This window comes from Motacilla alba, chromosome 6, assembly GCF_015832195.1.
Source record: "Motacilla alba alba isolate MOTALB_02 chromosome 6, Motacilla_alba_V1.0_pri, whole genome shotgun sequence".
NCBI classification, from domain to species: Eukaryota; Metazoa; Chordata; class Aves; order Passeriformes; family Motacillidae; genus Motacilla; species Motacilla alba.
In genome coordinates this window covers 33,063,945-33,083,795 of record NC_052021.1, presented here as the reverse complement: position 1 = coordinate 33,083,795, position 19,851 = coordinate 33,063,945, and the positions used below count along the sequence as shown (strand labels likewise).

The window sequence follows — 19,851 nt, the reverse complement described above, 5'->3', positions numbered from 1 at the left end:
ACAAAACCAAGTGATTTAGCTTTGGTTGAAAACACATTGAGCAGATATTCAGGTTTTCTTTTGACACTGGGTTTTTATTGACTGCTTCACGATGATATCAAAGTAAAATAAGATGCAGTATTTAAAAATATTCATTTGGTGATATATTTGCTTGTACAAAACCGTTGACTCAACAGCAGCTCTGCAAATAGTGTGAGGTCACAGTCCTGCACGGCTGCTCTGTAAAAACCTGGTGTTTGCAGGGGAGCTCAGAGTGAGAGATAATCTTTGAGTTTATCCATAATTCCATGGATTCCATCAGCTGGAACTACAATAACTGTCCTCAGAGGCTTCATGGGTACATCATCAAAGGACCATCTGCCACCCAGACAGGTGTCACTTTCCTCTTGCACAGAGTAGTTGAATTTCAGAAGGGCTTTCTAAACAACAGAAACAAAAGCACTCAGATTAAAATGTTTAATTAGCATGAAGATAATACATCATCCAAACAAAGTGAAAATAATGAACCTGTTTGCCCACGCTTATTAAGTTTTTTCCCTCTTGAAGTGTCCACCAAAAAGAACAACCAAAAAATCCACTATTTGAAGTATTTTAAACAAACGTTTTCTTTTCAAAGAATTTATATAACCCATATTAAATTCTATAATGATTGCTACCATTATAGTTTGGGATCAGAGAAACAACCTAGGAGGGAGGGAAAAAAAAAATCAATGTTCTGAGGCTCTGCTGCTTTCAGGGCCTACTCTTGAAACTGCCCAGAGTCCTAAGAATTAACAGATCTGTAAGAATATGAGTGGAAATCAAACATTAGGGGATGGGCACCAAATGAATCGTGAGGAGAATTTCAGAAAGCTCTTGGAAAGGTTCCAGATGGCTGGAGCAACTGGATGATCTATTCAGGCAGGTGTCTGGATTTGTATGATTTCTGTGCATGATTTCTTTGCAGGGATATAAACCCCATACAAAAAGTCCCTCTTCATCAGCTTTCTTAGACAAAATCCCTGATGGATCAGAAAAACAAGCTAATGAATATTTCTAGCTCACACACAAGTCAGATGAAGAACTCTGAGCTGAACCATCGAGTAGAAAACTTACCTGATTCCTTCCCTTTGGGGGAAAATTAAAATCCACTCTCCTTTTAGGCTTGCTTTCCACTAACAATATATCAAGGCTTTAAATCTCATTTTGGATGAATTACCACACTAACTGAGTGGCTTTGCTCAAGAACAATTTGAGCACCTTTAATCAATTCCAAGTCTGGTTATAACAGATTTTCTGGTTATAACTTCAAGGAGCAGAATGAAGCCCAGGGCAGTGCCAAGTGCAGGAAAAGGCTGCTCTCAGTTTGATATGGCTCCAAGTGCCTCACCACATTTAGTGCTATTTTATGGCAATCTAATTAACATTATGTTGATCAGGAGGACAGACACTCAGCACTAATTTAACACACACATTATTAAGTACAGAGAGACATTTCATTTAATACCCTACATAATGTTTAAAATGAATTTTTTTTCAAACACTGGAAAGACTGTTAAAAAGAAAAACATGCTCAGCTTGAGTCTATCCTTTTGAGCTGAGACTTACTGGAGGTTAGATGAAAGCACACAATTAGCCTTTAATAAATAACAAAGCTGAGATAAATAAATACAAAATGGGCCTTCTACAACAGAACACCCATGGACACACGAGCTTCACAAGCCTCTCCCCAGCAGCTTTTCAGTAACATTTTACACAGAGTTCAGCTTCAGCTGTTCCAGCTGCTGTGGCAGGAACACAAAAACAAAATCCACAACTTGCTGCTGCACAGAGGCTACAACACAATTCCCTACAGCTACCAGTGAATTCCCCCACTTACATTTCTCTCATTCCCAAAAAATAAAATTACAGCCCTATCAGAGCCTCTGTCAGAATGATTCCACACAGGAACCTTTGCCATTAACCACCCCATGCATGTGCAAGCCCCACAGTGCCCTGCAGGCACTGCCAGAAATGAGAAATAACAGCCTCTTGACAAAGTAATGATATTGTATAAAAATGGTTCTAAAGCTTTGGGAACAAAAAAAAAAAAAAAAAAAATCCATGAAAAATTCTTTGCATTTCAAAGCACATCTTAAATTTAATTTCCTGCATTCTCCCCTCACCTGATCTGGCTTGGGAGCAGAACTGTGTGGCCAGGTTGCCTTAGGAAATGTGAAATAATATTTTCATCTCAGTGTTTCACCACTTTTTATTATATACTTGCCCTGAGTAGAATGGAGAAAGAAAAGGTAAGCAAGAGCCACCTCTTAGGATCTCCATAAGTTTTTATTCCAAGCATTTTCTGCAAGTAACAGGTACCCAGGATAAATCAATACACAAAAAGAGCTTGATTGTTCCTCTCTCAACACTACTCCAAAACACTCTGGATTTAATTTTAAAGTATTTGTGATCATCTTGATAAAAGCTCTCCTTGAGTTTGAGGTGAAACATCTCTTGTTGATGATATGAAGAAAAAGAAGCATTTTAAATTAAATAATCATGTTACCTCATGAAAGAATTCTTCCTCTGCATTTGCAAACATTAATTCCTCCTTTGGCTGATTCCTCCCTTCCTTCCTCTTGGAATTGCTCTTTGTGGCTTCTGTAAAGGTCTTGCTGATGAGGAGGTAATAGTGGCACTTTCCACAGGGTTTGTTTGTTCTCTGTGCCTCAGTCAGCTCCTTCCTAAAGAGGAATAAATGTTTACACAGCTTCAATCCCAAACAAGCACATAACCTAACCTTATAATGTAGTGGTATAGAAAGGATATTCAAATTGCAGCCTATTCTTTTATGACTATCTCAGAAAATCAATTTTGCAGATGCATTCCTGGTACTTCAACATACTATTTATCCTTTAAACTATAAAAATGTGGATGTTTTTCCTCAGCTCACAGGATAACCCTTTTTTCCCCAGAATCCTGTTCATGGCAGTGTCTGTGCAATGATTCTAAGTGCAACTCTCCTTAAAAATACATCACATCATCACTTCCTCGAGGACTGTAACTGAAAAGACAGAAAATACTCTTGCTCACCCTTGTGTTCAACATGTTGTCACTCCAAAACCTTTAAGACAAAGAGGCTGAGATCTGAATTTGAGCTGTGACAAGTGCTGTATTTGTGGTGACCTCAATCTGACTTCTAATCTCATCTCACATGAGAGGAAAGAAGGCAAAAAATGAAAGAAGAAAAAGAGATGATCTCCATTCTATTACTGGTTCCTTATCCAACAAAACTTCCTTGTTCCCAGCTCTCAGAGTGGCACTAAAATAATGCAATGCTGTGTTTCAGTGAATTAATTTATTTACATTCACCCAGCTTTTGATATAATCCATGAATTAGCAGAGATCAACCAGCACTTCACCTGCTTTTTCATTACCTGAAACTAATCAAAACACTGCATATTTACATGGGTCAAAACTAATTCCCCTTTTAATCCTTTCCCTCAGTCCAAATCTCCCATTCCTGAGCCAGACATTAGCACAGCAACAGAAACACCCAAGCTGCTAAAAGAGTTCTCATTTTTAAATTTTCCTACATCATTGTGAAAATAATCTGCAACACAAGGATAAACTGCAACATAGACACAGCTATTTCTGTAGAACAGCACATGTTCTCAAATTATATTCTCTTCAGAATATGAGAGAGTTGTGGACCTTTATAAAGATATTAAAAAATTAAAAATTAACTAAAGACCATATATGAGATAATATTTTTTTTGTTCATGCTTTACTCACATCTACAGCATCAACTGCCTTAACACAGCTCTATGTATGTAAGAATTCTGAAAAATATGATGAAAAATACCATTCAGCATCATGCAAGAAAAAAAAATAAACAAACTTACTGGAGCTGCTGGTGCATGGGCAGAGCAATCTGTGGAGGGACATTGATGAACCTTTCACTCAGGATGAGCCCCACAGGCTTTGTGCTGTCGTTGAGGAGTTTACTCAGCTGCTCCACCACACGCTGCTCACAGCTCTGCTCACAGCGACTCAGGAGCAGCTCTTTGATTTGCTCAGCACACTGGGTGCCCTGCAAGCAAGAAGTGCATTTCCTTTACCTGATACAACAACTGTTTACACAAGAAAACCCTGAATGTCACCTTTGAGGGAACCTCCTACAGGCCTGGTGGCAATTTCCCTCAGCAGCCCCTAAAGCACTGCACAACTGCTTGGAAATCATTCTCCAGCCCTAAGGCTGAGGGCAAACAAAGCTGCTGAAGCGATGGGAACAAGGAACTGCAACACCACAGCAAAACTCCAAACTACAGAATATCCAAGGGAAGAAATACAAGAGGTTGACAGCTCATTTATGCTGGAATTACTAGGCCCAGTTTTAACTCTCTGTTCCAATCTCTGCTTCACGTTTGACCCAAAAAGCCAAGCCACTTCAAGTTTTATCACCCCAGTCCTCCAGAGCAGAATTCCAAATCCTGCTGTTCCAAATTCCAGGGTTCCAAGTCCAGCTGTCCAGGCCTGTTACACAGGATGCAGTCTCATTTATTACTGCTGCTAACATTTATAACTAGATGTTACTGAGGAATACCAACCTTCCTTTCTGTTAAATTCAAGCAGCTTATAAAACCAAATACTTCATCATCATCTTCTTCATCATCAGAACTGTCTTCCTGCACTTCTGCTTGCTGTTGAATGAAAGGAAAAGCAACAACTCATATTGACATTCTATTTCCACTCTGTAGCAAAAGTTGTTTTTCTTTCCAGGAGGTATCAGCAGATGAAAACCATTGAGGAAATCTGTACAAACATGTGGGAACCCAGGACATCCCTCTGGGTGCCCTGGATGGCCAGAGCCGCTGGCAGGGGGCTCTGAGACCCTGGCAGCAGCCAAAGACACACGTGGGGTTTTGATCTTAGCCCGTGGAGCAAATCACCAACTCTGTATGGAGAATCACAAGCCACACACACAAGTTCAGGTATTGCAGTAGAAGCAGTCACGGAGTGAAAGGAAGGGTTTCTGAGTGCTGTACAGGGGGGTTTAAGCCTTGTATGCAGGGGTCCAAGTTTTGTACATGGGGGTCAGGGGTTCTGAGATGGAGGGATTTGGGTGTGCCCTGTCCTCCTCCTTTCTCCTTCCCGACCTCCATGTCTTTGGTGATGTTGGCACTCACAGATTGGTCTAGAGTAGAAAGTCACCATTCAATATGGACAGTAGGCATTGGGGAAAATGTATAAACATGTAACACAGAATGTGTGATATAAAAGATGGCAGCAGCCCCTGGGAGGGCAGTGTGCCTTTGTCTGACCTGCTGAACGGGCCACAGCAGCTCAGGAAGAAAATCTTTTAGATAACCAACAATAAACAACCTAAAGAACAGACAACAGAGGACTGCTGAGTCTTTCTTTGAAGGCACGGGTTGGAGCAGAGACCTTTCCATCTTTCGGGGTCACCCCAATCCGGGGGTGAGACCCCACACAAACACAAACTGCAAATTCTGCTGCACCACCAAACACCTCGGTGTGCTCAGAGGCAGCTTTAGAGAGGGCCAGGTCGTGCATCTCCTACAACAGAGTCCTCTGAAAGGCACTAAAGGTTGATAGCTCACGTTTAATAAGCAGCATCTCAGCCCAGGGGATGGCAATAACTTAAACAAAACCAATTTCCTTCAGTTTCCAGTGCAGTAAACCTGGAATGTCTTGACAAGCACAGAGCAACAAAGCTTTGATAGGGAGGGAGACAAAGAGCTGTGTCTTTGCAGGAAAGTCACAAACTCCTGTTTCTTGTGGAGATGGTAACAAACCTCTCCATTGCATTTTCAGCATTGCTACACTGAAATTCAGGGAGGGAAAAGCTTTCCATATGAAAAAAGAAACCAGCAATAACAGCACATCAAATTCATTCTTTGCTTGAAAGTAGGCATGGAAAATGCCAGTTCCCATAGAAAAATTATTCTTAAAGCAGAAAAATAAAGAAAGCACACAAATAACAGGATCCCCTTCTGAAATACAGAAATAATGTCATTTTACCAAAGAAAGCATTACAAATATAATACCTGTCTTACCTTGATAATACTCCCAATATGGTTCTGTTGTATTAATATATCAGTTAATTCAGCAGTGTTAACAGGAGCTTTTAGAAACAACTGGAAGAAGGAAACAAGTATTAACTTTCAGGCACTGAGGGTATCTCACGGACCACTTAACAGAAAATAGAGTGAGATTTTTATTTATCTTCCTCCATTACAATACTGCAAAAACTAACAATCAGCTGGAGGTGCTTGCTCCTGCACCTTCCACATGCTGATATTTTCACCCTGGTACCCTGTGGAGTTTGGTATGATCTGAAAACTGTGGCTATTCCATCCCTGGAAGTGTCCAAGGGCAGGCTGGATGGAGCTTGGAGCAACCTGGGCCAGTGGAAGGTGTCCCTGGCCATGGCAGGAGGCGGCACTGGATGGGCTTTAAGGTCCCTTCCAACCCAAACTACTCTGGGATTATCTAACAAAAGGAAGCAAAGTAATATAGAAAAGCTCTAAATCAATACAGAGAATGTGAACTGATGCCTTTGCACAGCTCCTTAGATATTATTTATCAATAGATGTATCAACCAAGATGACAAGTAGCCACAGTACCTGCTGTAGTAACTTCTTTATCCCATTATAGTCATTGTCTGATATGGAATGTGCCTCAAATTCAACATTTACTTCCTGTGGAGTAAAACAGAGAATATCACACACACTTGGCAAGAAGTTTTATCAGAACAAAGCTAAACTGCAAGAAACTTGAAGACAATAACGGCAAACGGCAGAAACAGAACTTATTTCCACCTTGCAGTAATCTCAGCAATTGTTATCATTTCTCCTGTGACCTTTAGAGAACATCAGTGGAGCAGCATGATATCAATGAGTGGTCTGTGAAAGTAACTTTTGAAAAGTGACCCACCAACTGTGCCATGAACAAACCTTTAATGCTTTGCTCCTGCCATTTGTTCACACGATTACAGCTTCTGTATCCACACACTCTTCCTGGGGAGAGGCTTGACCCAGGCAGTTAAACCCTGGCAACTTCAGGATTGGGGTCTAACACCTTAGCTAAAGGTGAAGATTGCTGCAGACATTTAAATAATTACATCCAAACCCACACTCCTGCTGTTTTCCCAAATCTCCGTGGCATCATTAACCCCTCTGTGGAACTCTGCAAATGATGAGACCCAGGCTGTGCAGCAGCCACAATGGGAACGGCTGCTTCTCCTTCCAGAACAAATGTGTGTCTACCAAAATTTTTACTGGTATTCAAAATTAAAAGTCACACCAACCTATTCCACTGTTCAAGATCATTCAAAGTTATTTTGCCTTTTAATTGCCAGTTTCAATTATACCTCCTGAGTCACCTCAACAACTCAGCCTCACTTTTTGCCACCATTCAGCCTCAGAACTCTCTCCAATCTCTCATAGAGGTCATGGCCTTTGCTGTCCAGTGGAAGAACAGTGTTAAAGACCTGTTTGCAATGCAGAAAACAGGAACACAATCCCTTGGGAGGCAGCAAAATTCAGGAGAAACTTGCACAGACTGCTCCTAGATCCCTGCAAGTGCCCAAGGCCAGGCTGGAGGGGGCTTGGAAAACCCTGGGATAGAGGAAGGTGTCCCTGCCATGGCAGGGGGTGGAACTGGATGGGCTTTAATGTCCTTTCCAAAGCAAACTATTCTGGGATTCTACAATAAAAGGAAGCAAATTAATTTTTATAATAAAACATAGCAGAAAAGAATAAAAGAGCTAATCCTCTGTGCTGACAGCACCATTTCCAAGCAGCCGCCTTCAGCCCCGCACCTGAGCAGACACACCAAGGGCTGGGGAGCTGTACAGCTGAGACCTCGGGGCCCCAACATTTGAAAAACAGCTAAAAATTTAAAAACTTCCAACAACAACGCAACGAACACACTTCGGCTCTCCGGCCCACAGGGACGCGTTCCCTGCGCTCCCTCAGGACACGCACCCAGCGCCCGCTGGGCCTCGCAGGGGCACAAACCCTTCCCCAGCCCTTCCCGAACATCCCTGACAACAATCCCTTCCCCAGCCCTTCCCCAACATCCCCTGACAGTCCTTTCCCGAATATCCCCTGACAACAATCCCTTCCCCAGCCCTTCCCGAACGCTCCCTGCCGATCCCAGGCGGGCGGGAGCCGTGCGGGGCCGGTCCCGCTCACCTCAGCGATGGGCTCGTCCGAGTCCGAGCACCCGGAGCTCTCGGAGCCGCTGTCGGAGCCCTCGGAGCTGCCGGAGCCGCTGTGGGAGCCCTGCTCCCCGGCGGGGCCCCGCGCCCGGCGCTTGGCCGGCGTGGCCATGGCACGGCTCGGCGGAAGGGCGGTGTGGGCGCGGGATGTCGCCGAATGTCGCCGAATGTCGCGACAGCGAGGGGCAGGCAGCGCTCGCCGAGCGCGGAGGGGCCCGGCAGCCGCGGAGCCTGAGGGGGGAGGCGCGGCCCGCACCGCCCCTGTCCCCGCTCAGCCGGATTTCCTCTTCGTGCTGTGGTGTCACTTCCTTCCAAAGGGAATTCCTTCATGGGAATGGTGGTCCCGCGTTAATTCGGGCTGCCCGGGGCGGTTTGGAGTCCCCATCCCTGCAGGTGGCACTCAGGGCTGGCTGGGGACGCGGGGGGGATCGGGCACAGCTCGGGCTCGGTGACCCTGGAGGCTGCTCCAGCCTCAGGGATCCCGGGATCCTGTGCTTTGAAAGGAACAGAGTGCCTGAGCATCTCCGACATTAGCGAAAATTACTGTAAGTAAAAACTAGCCTTAGTGAAAATTGCTAATTAAAGCAGGAATCTGGCTGCTCGCTCTAAAAATCGTGTCCCCGGCCCGAATTCCCTGGATAATTCCAGACAAACGGCAGAGAAGGGTGACAGGGAGAGCGCCGTAAGCACAACGTGATTGTGTGTGTAAAACATGCCAGCCGGGAAAACGCGTTCAGATATCCTCAGCACTGAAGGAATGCTCATTAGTGATCAAGGCTGGACACATGGAACGTGTTCCATTTAACACTTTGTGTCTAATTAATGAAGGAATGAGCTGGTAATGAGGCCATGGAAAGAAGAGCGCTGGGCACTCGCTGTTACCAGCCAGAAGAAATGCAAGGCGCCGAGCCTTGGGATGTGATTCCAGCTTTAAGAACGTGCTTCATGTAGGCTCAGATTTTCACATTTCCTTTAAAGCCTCAAACACATCTGTGCGGGTTTTTATTTTGTTTTGGTTTGAGGTTTTTTGTTTGGTTGGGTTTTGGTTTTTGTTTTGTTTTTTAAAGCTGTGTTTGCTCTGGGAGCCATTAGGTCATTGCTAAAATTTGAATACTGATATCCAGGGAGAGAATTTAGAGGGAGATGAATTTTCCTATGTGTGTGATCTGTCAGGAAAATACTACACTGGTAATTGGGGTAAATATGCACTTAGAGAGTGGATTTCTGTTTGTATTATTCATGTATTTGCTTACTTTTGTAACTTTGAGTTTAGCACCAAAGCTTGTAAGGAACTGAAGTCTCATCTTCCATTTTTATGGCAGAATAGATGTTTTCAGTCCTGCCTTGTTTGCTAGAGTATCAGAGAAAGCATATGGCTATTATCTATATTATTATAGATGTGTAAATGTGTGTATATAGACACACATATATTAAATAAAATCAGTATCTTTGCATATTCATTTTGATGAGCAGAGTGTGAAAATAGCATGGAAATTAACAGAATAAATAATATTTTTGTAGATAGGAGCTGATTCAGTTGCAGAACATGCTGGCATTGTAGGGCCTGCTGCTGCTTTTACAAAATATTCTTTAAAATGTGTTCCCCTTGATGAGTTTCACTAGAGCCTCTCCTTTGAGCAGTGTTATCTAAAGGCAGCATATTATTTTCTGCCCTTATCAGGGTGGGTGCTCCTGCCTGGGGAATGCACAATAACTGCTTGCTCACTGTGCAGGGAGCAGTACAACTGCTACAGCCCAGTTCTTGGAGCTGCTAAAGTCTCTGTTCGAGTCAAAAACTCCTCTAGATCTAATTAAGATAAATTCCATTCTTTATTTCAGGGTTCTGCTGTGCTTCCTTGGTGAACAATGAAGGTTCTGCTGCTGAAGGATCCCAAAGACAAAGATTCGGGACCAGATCCTTATATTAAAGTGAGTAAATGCTGAGGAAACTAAAAAAAAGTGTCACTTCTTTATTAAGTGTGAATGTAACTGTTTCCAGGGGCTTAATCAAAATTAGGAGTGTATGTCTGAAATTATGCTGAGAGAAAAAGTATCTTAAATACTTTTAAAATAGCTCTTCCTGCAAAAAATGGTATTAATTATGGGACATTTGTACTGAATTCATTGTAAAGCTCTCAGCAAAGTACTGGTATTAAACCAGCTTCATTTGAATTAGTTAGTATTGATTATGTTCATATGGGCAGAATAAAGATTACAGAAATCCTTTGTATTTTTACTGGGAATGTGGTGTGAAATAAAGGTTACCTGTTGCTGGAGTCCCTTCTGTTCCTGCCCTTGGTTGTGTGAGTAAATCTCACTGATGAGAGGAAGAATTCCTGATAAAGTGTGGGGTCTCACCCCCGGATTGGGGTGACCCCGAAAGATGGAAAAGTCCCTCTTCCAACCCGTGCCTTCAAAGAAAGACTCAGCAGTCCTCTGTTGTCTGGTCTCAAGGTTGTTTATTGTTGGTTATCTAAAAGATTCTTCTCCTGAGCTGCTGTGGCCCGTTCAGCAGCTCAGACAAAGGCACACTGCCCTCCCAGGGGCTGCTGCCATCTTTTATATCACACATTAATGTTCCATGCTTGTACTTTCCCCCAATGTCTACTGTCTATATTGAATGGTGACTTTCTACTCTAAACCAATCTGTGAGTGCCAACATCACCAAAGACATGGAGGCTGGGAAGGAGAAAGAAGGAGGACAGGGCACACCCAGATCCCTCCATCTTAGAACCCCTGACCCCAAGTACAAAACTCAGACCCCTGCGTACAAGGCTCAAACCCCCCTGTACAGCACTCAGAAACCCTTCCTTTCACTCCGTGACTGCTTCTACTGCAATACCTGAACTTGTGTGTGTGGCTTGTGATTCTCCATACAGAGTTGGTGATTTGCTCCACGGGCTCAGATCCAAACCCCACGTGTGTCTTTGGCTGCTGCCAGGGTCTCAGAGCCCCCTGCCAGCGGCTCTGGCCATCCAGGGCACCCAGAGGGATGTCCTGGGTTCCCACAATAAAGGAGGATTATTTCTTCAGAAGAAACCTATTGGCAGAATTACAGAGATGCACAGGGATATTTGCAGGACTGGGTGGGCACTTGGGGACTTCAGAGTTTTGTGCTGGTGTCTCCTGTACCTCAGAAGGTCACAGTCCCACAGCTGTTTGTTTAATAAAATCTTGTAATATTAAGTAATTAACAAATCCAAACTAGATTTACCAGGGAAAGGCAATAAAATGCATTTTTATCTTGCTTTAGCAAAGAGAATGCTTGTGCTGACTTAGTCAGCTCTTTGAAAAAAGCAAAAATGCTGTTTGGAATTTATTTCAAGAGCTGCAAACCTTTTCTTGATAGGAATTAGGATCATACAGCTTGGAAGCAACATTGATCCCAGTTTTGTCATTTGAATTCACGTCTCTTGACAGCTTATTTGGGAAGGTAAGTTTGATATTCTTTCAGTTGTCTTATTTCCAGCAGGATTTTGTTGCCAAGATCCCATTTAATCGTTCTCTGTCTAGTTCCTCTTTTTGTGTTGCCACAACCAGCTTTGTACAGTAAAATGTCATGTACAGCATCAAGGACCTTGCCCTTGCTTGTTAAAGAATTAAATTGGTCAGACAGAATTCACATTTAAATTGTAAATTGTCACAAGTGTTGGGGCATTTCAGGCAGTTATTGAAGCTGTTCTGTTTGCCACAAGGTTATAAATCATTGATCAACTGATTTTTAAAATTAATTTATAATTATTTTTTTTTATTTCCTAAATTTACTGTTTCTAAATAGCTTTCCCATCCAGAGTGCTATGGGGGCCTAGTTTTTACCAGCCCAAGAGCATTAGAAGCCATCAAGATATGTTTAAAAGAGAAGAGTAAAAAAGAGGGTAAGTACACATTAATATTCCTGGGTCTTTTTCTTCCAGCACCTTGTGAAGTTTGGACTTTAATGAATTTTATTTCACCCACCAGTAGATATTTGGAGCATGATTTTTTTTTAAAAAAAACCTTAATTTCCTAATTCTTTTAGCATCAGAAAGGGCTCATGCTACACTGAGTTGTACACTGAAAAATGAAGGAAAGGAGCTTTTGGTGCAAATTACTGATTAGTGAGAGCTTTGCCAGCTCTGCTTCTCTCATGCAGAGGGAATATTTTGCTGCAGTGCCTGGTTTGCTTGCTGCCTGCTTTCCTCCCTGGAAAAAATAATCTCATAAAAACTGGCCATCACTTCTGTGCCTGTCTAATTCATATAAAATGCTGCCGAAAAAGGGGGTTCTCTGTCTTGAATAAGAAATTTCTCAAGTGAATTAATTATTAGCTAAAAAATGGTGAAGAAGTGCTGAGGCATCAAAGCCAAGAGATGAGGAGTGAGGAAGAATCCTGCTAAATAGAAATACCCAGCACAATGAAATGCCAAATCCGTGTAAACTCTCCCAAATTCTTACCTTGGGTGATTCTGGCATGGAGTTTCTGCTTCACCTGCTCCGTTTTTGGGCTGTGGACAAATCAGTGTCCTGTGAGGAAGGTTACACCCTGGAGTAAGCAGTGAATGCACTGAGACTCTCAGCTTATTGGAGCATTTGCAGCAGCAGAGGACAATCTGTGAAGATTTTAGGTCAAAAGTAATCTCTAAATTCCATCCCTAATCTTGATTAGGACTTTTGCAAAAATAAATGTTTTAATAATAAAATTCAGCCTGTAGTTCCTGTTTGGGTTCCTCTCAAAGGCAGTAAATCCTTGTATTTTTACTTCTGATTTTTATTTTTACTGTTGTAGTTGTATTTCTTTTTTCACTCCTAGTAGTCCCAGAAAAAACTCAGTCCTGTGCTGCTCTGGTTAAAACAAGACAGTAAAAACCCTTGGTGTGTCTGTTTTGATCCATTAGGATTTGTACATCCAGATTTGCTGAATGTGTAGTGGAGTTTGAGTTATGATTATCATTTTGCTGCATGTGTGGATTAAACAGAAATCCAAATAGATGTTTATCATTCACATTCTGTTACCATGTGCTTAAATTTCATTTAATTTAGTATAATTTAATGTTTTTCAGCCTGGTCAAATTCTCTTAAACAAATGTGGAATATCAAACCAACATATGTGGTAGGAAAAGCTACAGCTTCTTTAGGTAAGCTGGGGTTTAAAGAAAGAAAAAGTGGCTAAATCTGACTTGTAAGTACAATTTTTGGAGGAGGAGCTCCTGTTCAAGGGTGCTGAGGAAGAAATTGAACTTTTAAACTGGTTAATTTGGAAGAGAGGTAATTATGTAACCATTAGAATTATCCGTGCTGCAGCCGAGGACATCCATGGATCTGATCCAGCCTCTGGATTTCTGCTGCTTTTGTTCTACTGTGATGGTCACTGCTTGAAAAATTGGATCAAAACAGGAGAGAAACCCATTTGTTCTTAATTTGAATGTGGTTTTGTCATTGCTTCTGGAAGTGGAATTGGATGAAAGGGATTCTAACCTGGTTGAGATGGTGCACAAATTATTTGTGTGCCCCCCTTTCCATCCCAGGGTTCTGTGGCAGGAAATCTGAATTGCTCTCATTGTTTTCCTTGGTTTTTTCTTTGCTGCTTTTGGTTCTAGTGGAAGAAATTGGTCTTGTTCCACAAGGAGAAAAGGCTGGAAATGCTGAGAAATTAGCTGAATATATTTGTTCAAGTAAGTGGCTAAAATGTTGGGAGTTAAATTGAGGTAATCCTAAATAAATTAAGATCCCTTCCATCATTTTAGAATTTCCTTGAGGTAAAATCAAGTGCATAGTGAGGCAAAAATACTTCAAAATACATATACAAGATACTAATTTACATGTAATCTCAGACCCTCTAGTTAATTAATAAATGCTATAGGAGCCAGCAGGAAAAAGTTTATTTTTAGTGGAAGATCAGAGCTGTAATAATTGGAAATTGCTGCTAAATCAGAAGATTTAAATGCTGGTGACTTTCCCCAAAATTACTCTGGTTGCAGAGGGTTCTGGTTCTCAGCACCAAAACTGAGTGGTTTTGAAGAAATTAAATTGCTTTAAGTTTTGTTTAACCATTTTTTTATGGTTAAATCTGTAACTCTTCTCAACCTATTATCAGATTATTGGGGAATTTGAAAAGTCTGTGTGCTGACTTCTTCTGGTTTTACTCCAAGTTGTTAAAATTTCCAGTAGCAAGAAGGAAGATTTTTAGACTTAGGAGCTGTTTATTTTTTGAGGGGATGGCTCAGTAGAAGCAGTGAAAAGAGTTTTTGTACAGATGGGAGAGAGCTGCTGAGCAAAGTCTGCCCAGCTGCAGAGATTTATAGGGAAAAGAAAGATGGGATGGGAGCTGGAAAGGATTGTTTTTGCTGGGCACAGTGCTCTCTAATTCACTGGCAAATAAAATACTTTAGCCCCAGGGAATATTTAATGATAAAAATGAGAGTTGCCAACACAAGATCCAATAATAAATTCTGAAAATTAAAAATACAGCAGGAATATGTCATGAGTGAAGAATAACCCATCTCCCCTCTTCAGCAAATGCATTAAAGCAAAGAAAGGTTTCAGCTGATTTTTAGTGCTGGAAAATCTACTTTGGCAATGAATTAATATTTGCCAGGGATTTTTTTTGAGCTGAAAGACAGGAGAAATACCTGTTTATTGTGTTGTATGGAGGTGAAATAACTACCCAAGCAGTGAATTTCAGTCACTGGAGCCTGTTTGTTGTTGAGACATAGAAATATCCCCCAGGATTTACTGGGCTGTGCATATTTAAATGCTCTCAGCTGATCAGGTGCTTTATAACAACCCTGGAAGTACAGATGAAATTATCTCACGTTCCCTATTATGTATAAATTCATTTTTGTTTGTGCATGAAGAAGTGAATGAAAAGCATAGTTCTGAATTTCTTCTATCATGAGGGGTTATTGCCAGAATACAAACAAAAGCTGAAATAATGAGATTTTTTTTTGTCGTCACCTTTTGTGCTTTGGCACCCAATTCAGTTTAAGGGATGGGAAATAAAGGAAATTACCCCAAGACAGTCTGGCTTTACTCTTCTCAAGGCGAATATTTGCCTACAGCAGCAGGAGATCCCAGTCCTTGATGTCTTGTTCAGGCCTACCAAGGAATTTTTCTGTGCCAAAAGAATTGGTGTTTGTTTACAGGTATCACACTGACATTTCAAATAACTGCCACGACTTGCAGGAGAATTGATGCTGGAACATTCCAATTTTATTTAATTTTAAATTCTTTTTTACATTCTGAGCCGAGTTCATTCTTCCTCTAATTTTTAATTTTAATTTAAGAATATCTGGTTTCTAATAAAACCTCAGTGTGCAGTCAGAACACTCAGGTGTGTCTGGGTTGACTCCTGCAAGGGTCTTTCCATTTGATTTTCACTCTGCTGCCCTTTTTTTTTTTATCCCTGAAGAAAGTCTGCTTGCATAAATCAACAATCTCCTTCCAGCACTTAAAAACATTTATTCTCAGTAATTGTCTCTTAAAAATGTATTAAAAATACATCTGAATTAATAGCAAATTAATTTCATTTCTTTGGAAAGCTGAATCCAAAGCTGTATCAACCTGTGCAGAATTTAATCTGGAAATTTTCTCTGAGTGTGTCTTATTTATAGAAAAGGCAAAAGCTGTGCAAAGCAAGTCTGCTGTTAAATTCCTAATTTGACAAAAGCCAGTGAGGATATCCACTCTCACCCCAGCACTGCAACCAGAATCCTTTTTCCTTGGGGAATTAAGAAAATGGAATTACAGATAGACCAAAACCTTCCAGCACACTATTGTCCTTTCCTTTGTCTGCCTGAATATTCTTTTATGGAGAGCTCTGTCATTTATTGAGTGGGACAGATTTTCAATATCAAATGGAGGCAGGTAGTGCTGAGGAGGAGATAAAGTGCATTTCTATTCCCCTTGCCCTTGTACAAAGGAAGTTCTCTTTTTAGCCAGTGTTCACATTCTAGTTATGGAATATTTTTAATGTTCCTGCTAAGTAGCCTGTCCTGTGAATTGGGGCTGCAGATGTTTTCAGTTAGCTCAGAGCTGTGTCTGTGGTGAGGCGTTTGATAAATCAGCATTTGATACCTTTAAAATGTATTAAATCACATTTACTCTTTATTAAAGGCCTGAGTTAATTAAAGTTCTTGTTTGTGTGTTTACAGGAGAGAAACCCAATTCCTCAGCTCTCCTATTTCCTTGTGGAGCCCTGAAAAGAGAAGTACTTCCTACAGTGCTTAGAGAAAAAGGTTGAACTTCCCCTGGAGACCCGTTTTAATTAGTCAGTGATGAGAAAAGTTGTATCTAAAGCTTGGGAACCAAATTGGAAGAAGTAAAAGTGGAACTTGCTGAGGAGAGGACAGGAGTAAACACTGGGAGCTTGGATGGCTGCCCACAGCTCTGGGACCTGCAAATCCTTCACAGAACTTTCATGTGTCTTTTTAGCCTGAAATAGTTACACTTCAGGGCAGTTAGGATGATGTGAGTGCTGAACTGTACTAACAGAAATGAATGAATGAATTAATTATGGCTGCATGTCCTGATTGCAGGCATACCCCTGGAAAGCCTCACTGTTTATCAAACAGCCCAACACCCTGATCTGCAGGAGTCTTTGAGCAGTTACTTCTCCCAGCAGGTACTGGACACTGATGTGGTTTGGGATTTTCTGAGGCAGGTGACAATGCCTCCCAGAATATTCCTTTTTTGAAGTAGTGTAACTGAAATATCACTGGCCATCTTTGCTGTGTGCCGCAGAATCCAGGAGTAATCTGCCCTACATAGTTTGTGTAAAAGTAATTATTGCTTTTCATTTTTCAATATTGGCCTTCTGGTTTTTCCATGTTAGGAGCCTCCATCAGAGAATTACAGAATCATGGAATGGTTTGGGTGGGAAGGGAACTTAAAGTTCATCCAGTGCCACCCCTGCCACGGCAGGGACACCTTCCACTGTCCCAGGCTGCTCCAAGCCCCATCCAACCTGGCCTTGGGCACTGCCAGGGATCCAGGGGCAGCCCCAGCTGCTCTGGGCACCCTGTGCCAGGGCCTGCCTACCCTCCCAAGGAACAATTCCTTCCCAAAATCCCATCTGTCCCTGTCCTCTGGCAGTGGGAGCCATGCCCTGTGTGCTGTCCCCATGTGCCAAGGCACTGGCACGCTGCTGGAGGAGGGAGGGAGCTGTGCCAACCTCTGCTTCTTCCACCCAGGGGATCCCTGCCAGCGTCGTGTTCTTCAGCCCATCTGGTGTCAAGTTCTGCCTCCAGCACATCCAGAAGCTTTCAGGGGATTTGATCGACCGAGTCAAGGTATCTTCTCTTACAAATGGTGGAATACAAGGGCAGTAAATTTGGGGTGGGCAAATGAGATAGAAAGGCTGTTGCAACCACTGCAAACCTTGATTTTATCTTTGGTTTGTGTTTATTTCTCTAAAGAAAACCCCAGTTTATAATACAAATGATATGATACAGAATTACAGAATCCCAGAATGGAGTGGGTTGGAAGGGACCTTGAAACTCATCTTGTTCCACCCCCTTGCTATAGGCAGGGACACCTTCCACTACACCTTCCACTACCAGGTTGCTTCAGCCCCATCCAACGTGGCCTTGGGTGGATTTTAAAAAAGAAATCGTTTTCACCTGGAATGTTTTCCCTGCCCAATTCTCCTCTGGGATAGACTTCATTTTCCCTTGGTGATGCCATGGTGTGAGGAGTTGTTGCTTGCACAAGGCTGCAGCTGATTAAAATTCCTCTCACTTTTCCCCGTTCGGTGGGACTCGGAGCTCTCAGTGTTTGTAATGGCGAGATAAATGCTCATCTTCCCTGAGTCACTGCTGAGTAGCTCCACTGAGAGGTGGCTTTTAATGCTGCAAATCTTCAGCCTGAGCTGGGAGAGAGGCCACAGAGCCGAGTGCTGGTGCTGAGCATCCTCAATGTTGTCCCTGCAGTTCGCTGCCATCGGCCCCAGCACAGCGGAGGCCCTGCGAGGCGCCGGCGTCGCCGTGAGCTGCACTGCAGGGAGCCCCACGGCCCAGGACCTGGCTGCTGCCATCCACACAGCCCTGCACCCACACAGCTGCTCCGGGCCCCACTGAGAGCCCAGCCTGCCCAGCACGGTCAGCGTGCTGCTCCAGGAGGGCTTTTCCCATTTGCAGACCTGTTGCCCTGCGAGAATGTGGTTTTTGGGATTATGAAGCACTGTGCTGGTCAGGGATGGGTATGAGAAGGTTGCACTTAAATATCTTAAGAAATCTGGAATCTGTCCAGCATCCTTGAAGAATCCAGCTCTTCCCTTTCCTCCTGTGTGCACTGTGAATATTTTATCCTTCAAAAGCAGCTGTGAACACTGAAATCAGCCCCACACCTCACCTCAGGTATCCCCCAGCACGCAGCTCAGGTTGGATTTCTCTGTGTGATCAGTTTTACTTGCACATCTTCTTTTGTAGGAAAAACCCCATATTCCAATGAAGTATTTCATTTTGTAAACTTGTTTGCTTGTTTTTCTGCTTTTCAACTATTTGTATAAAAATGTTCATTGTGGATTCTTAGTGGAACAGGAGAATTCTTGCAGGAAGTTGCTCTGTGAGGGGGTAATTCAGGTCAGCTGTTGCCCCTTGTTACCCTAACAGGGTCTTCAAAATTAGCTTTTGGTTTCTGTTCCTGTAATGAAGGATTTATGAACAGGGAAATAAACTGGCTTATCAGAGTTAATAATGGTGTTAGAGTTGTCTGTTCTGGATGGGGTTTATGCTTTAATTGTTTATCTCTGGAAGGGAAAATAATCCTATTTAGCCTAACGCTGCCTCCAGCTAATGCCAGGGGCTTCACAGGAGATTTGAATCACAATATACTCATTTATAATCCTCCTGAAAGTCATTTGTGTTGTTAGCAGTGCTGAGGCTTCTGGAATAACAGAGAAACCCTCGTTTGCTGCACAGTTCAGGTGCAATCTGAGGATGGGACCTGAATTTCCATCCAGGTGAGAGGCTCCACTCCTGAAACAAGAGGGAAGCCAAGTTCTGTTCCTGTAAACTGAGTAACTCCAGAGTGTAGGGGCATCAGGCACACTGGGCACAGCAGGACACGTGTTTGGCCAATGAAACACTTCCTGTCTCAGGCTGAAATGGAAGCTCAGGAGGGCACAAACTGCTGGAAGATCACAGAATGGTTTGGGGTGGAAGGGATCTTAAAAAGCTTATCCAATTCCCTATGAATGCATGTAAAACACATTTCTACCTTTCTGAAAAGTGGTTTATACTGTTATTATGCAATAAAGACATTTATTTGAAGAAGATCAGGACAGCAGATGTTATATTCTGGATAATTTTATCTTCAAATAATACATATTAGCAAAAAAGACCAGAGTCCTTGCGTGCTGAGGTAAGACCCCACTCAGTGTTTGATTGGAGTTTACAGATCTTTTTTAAAAAAATTAAAAATTTGTCTTTCAAATAGTTTTAAGTCTGTTGAGCAGTTTGCTGCTCTGAGGAGGGTCACCACCAAGAAAAACGAGGCAGACTGATGTGTTTATATTTAATAAATAAATTTTTATTTAAAAATATCCTCTCATTTATTCACAGTTTCAAGTCTGAAAAAGATAATACTATTCTTGATCAATTCCAACATAGCTGTAACCATTCACTTTCCAAAACAAAATCCCAGAGATGGCTGATAAATTGCAAGAG

General features: G+C 42.3%; 2 protein-coding genes across 3 annotated transcripts; one reads left to right on the top strand and one right to left on the bottom strand.

Moving 5' to 3' along the window:
* Positions 1 to 53: 53 nt before the first annotated feature.
* Positions 54 to 8,475, bottom strand: LOC119702483 (BRCA2 and CDKN1A interacting protein). The gene is made up of 7 exons (XM_038140679.1): positions 8,184 to 8,475; positions 6,612 to 6,686; positions 6,042 to 6,122; positions 4,572 to 4,664; positions 3,867 to 4,054; positions 2,528 to 2,705; positions 54 to 419 (listed from the first exon to the last, which is right to left on the bottom strand). The coding sequence occupies exons 1-7, from the start codon at positions 8,319 to 8,321 to the stop codon at positions 249 to 251; spliced, it is 924 nt and encodes a 307-aa protein (XP_037996607.1). The 5' UTR covers positions 8,322 to 8,475; the 3' UTR covers positions 54 to 248.
* Positions 8,476 to 8,519: 44 nt separating this feature from the next.
* On the top strand, positions 8,520 to 19,460 carry UROS (uroporphyrinogen III synthase). 2 transcript variants are annotated; one of them, XM_038140680.1, is made up of 10 exons: positions 8,520 to 8,754; positions 10,049 to 10,138; positions 11,559 to 11,642; positions 11,988 to 12,084; positions 13,249 to 13,323; positions 13,786 to 13,860; positions 16,339 to 16,422; positions 16,723 to 16,808; positions 17,377 to 17,475; positions 18,115 to 19,460. In XM_038140680.1, the coding sequence occupies exons 2-10, from the start codon at positions 10,076 to 10,078 to the stop codon at positions 18,259 to 18,261; spliced, it is 810 nt and encodes a 269-aa protein (XP_037996608.1). In that variant the 5' UTR covers positions 8,520 to 8,754; positions 10,049 to 10,075; the 3' UTR covers positions 18,262 to 19,460. The 2 variants fall into 2 exon arrangements, with proteins under 2 accessions (XP_037996608.1, XP_037996609.1); XM_038140681.1 differs by lacking the exon at positions 13,249 to 13,323 and having other exon boundaries at positions 8,617 to 8,754.
* Positions 19,461 to 19,851: the final 391 nt, after the last annotated feature.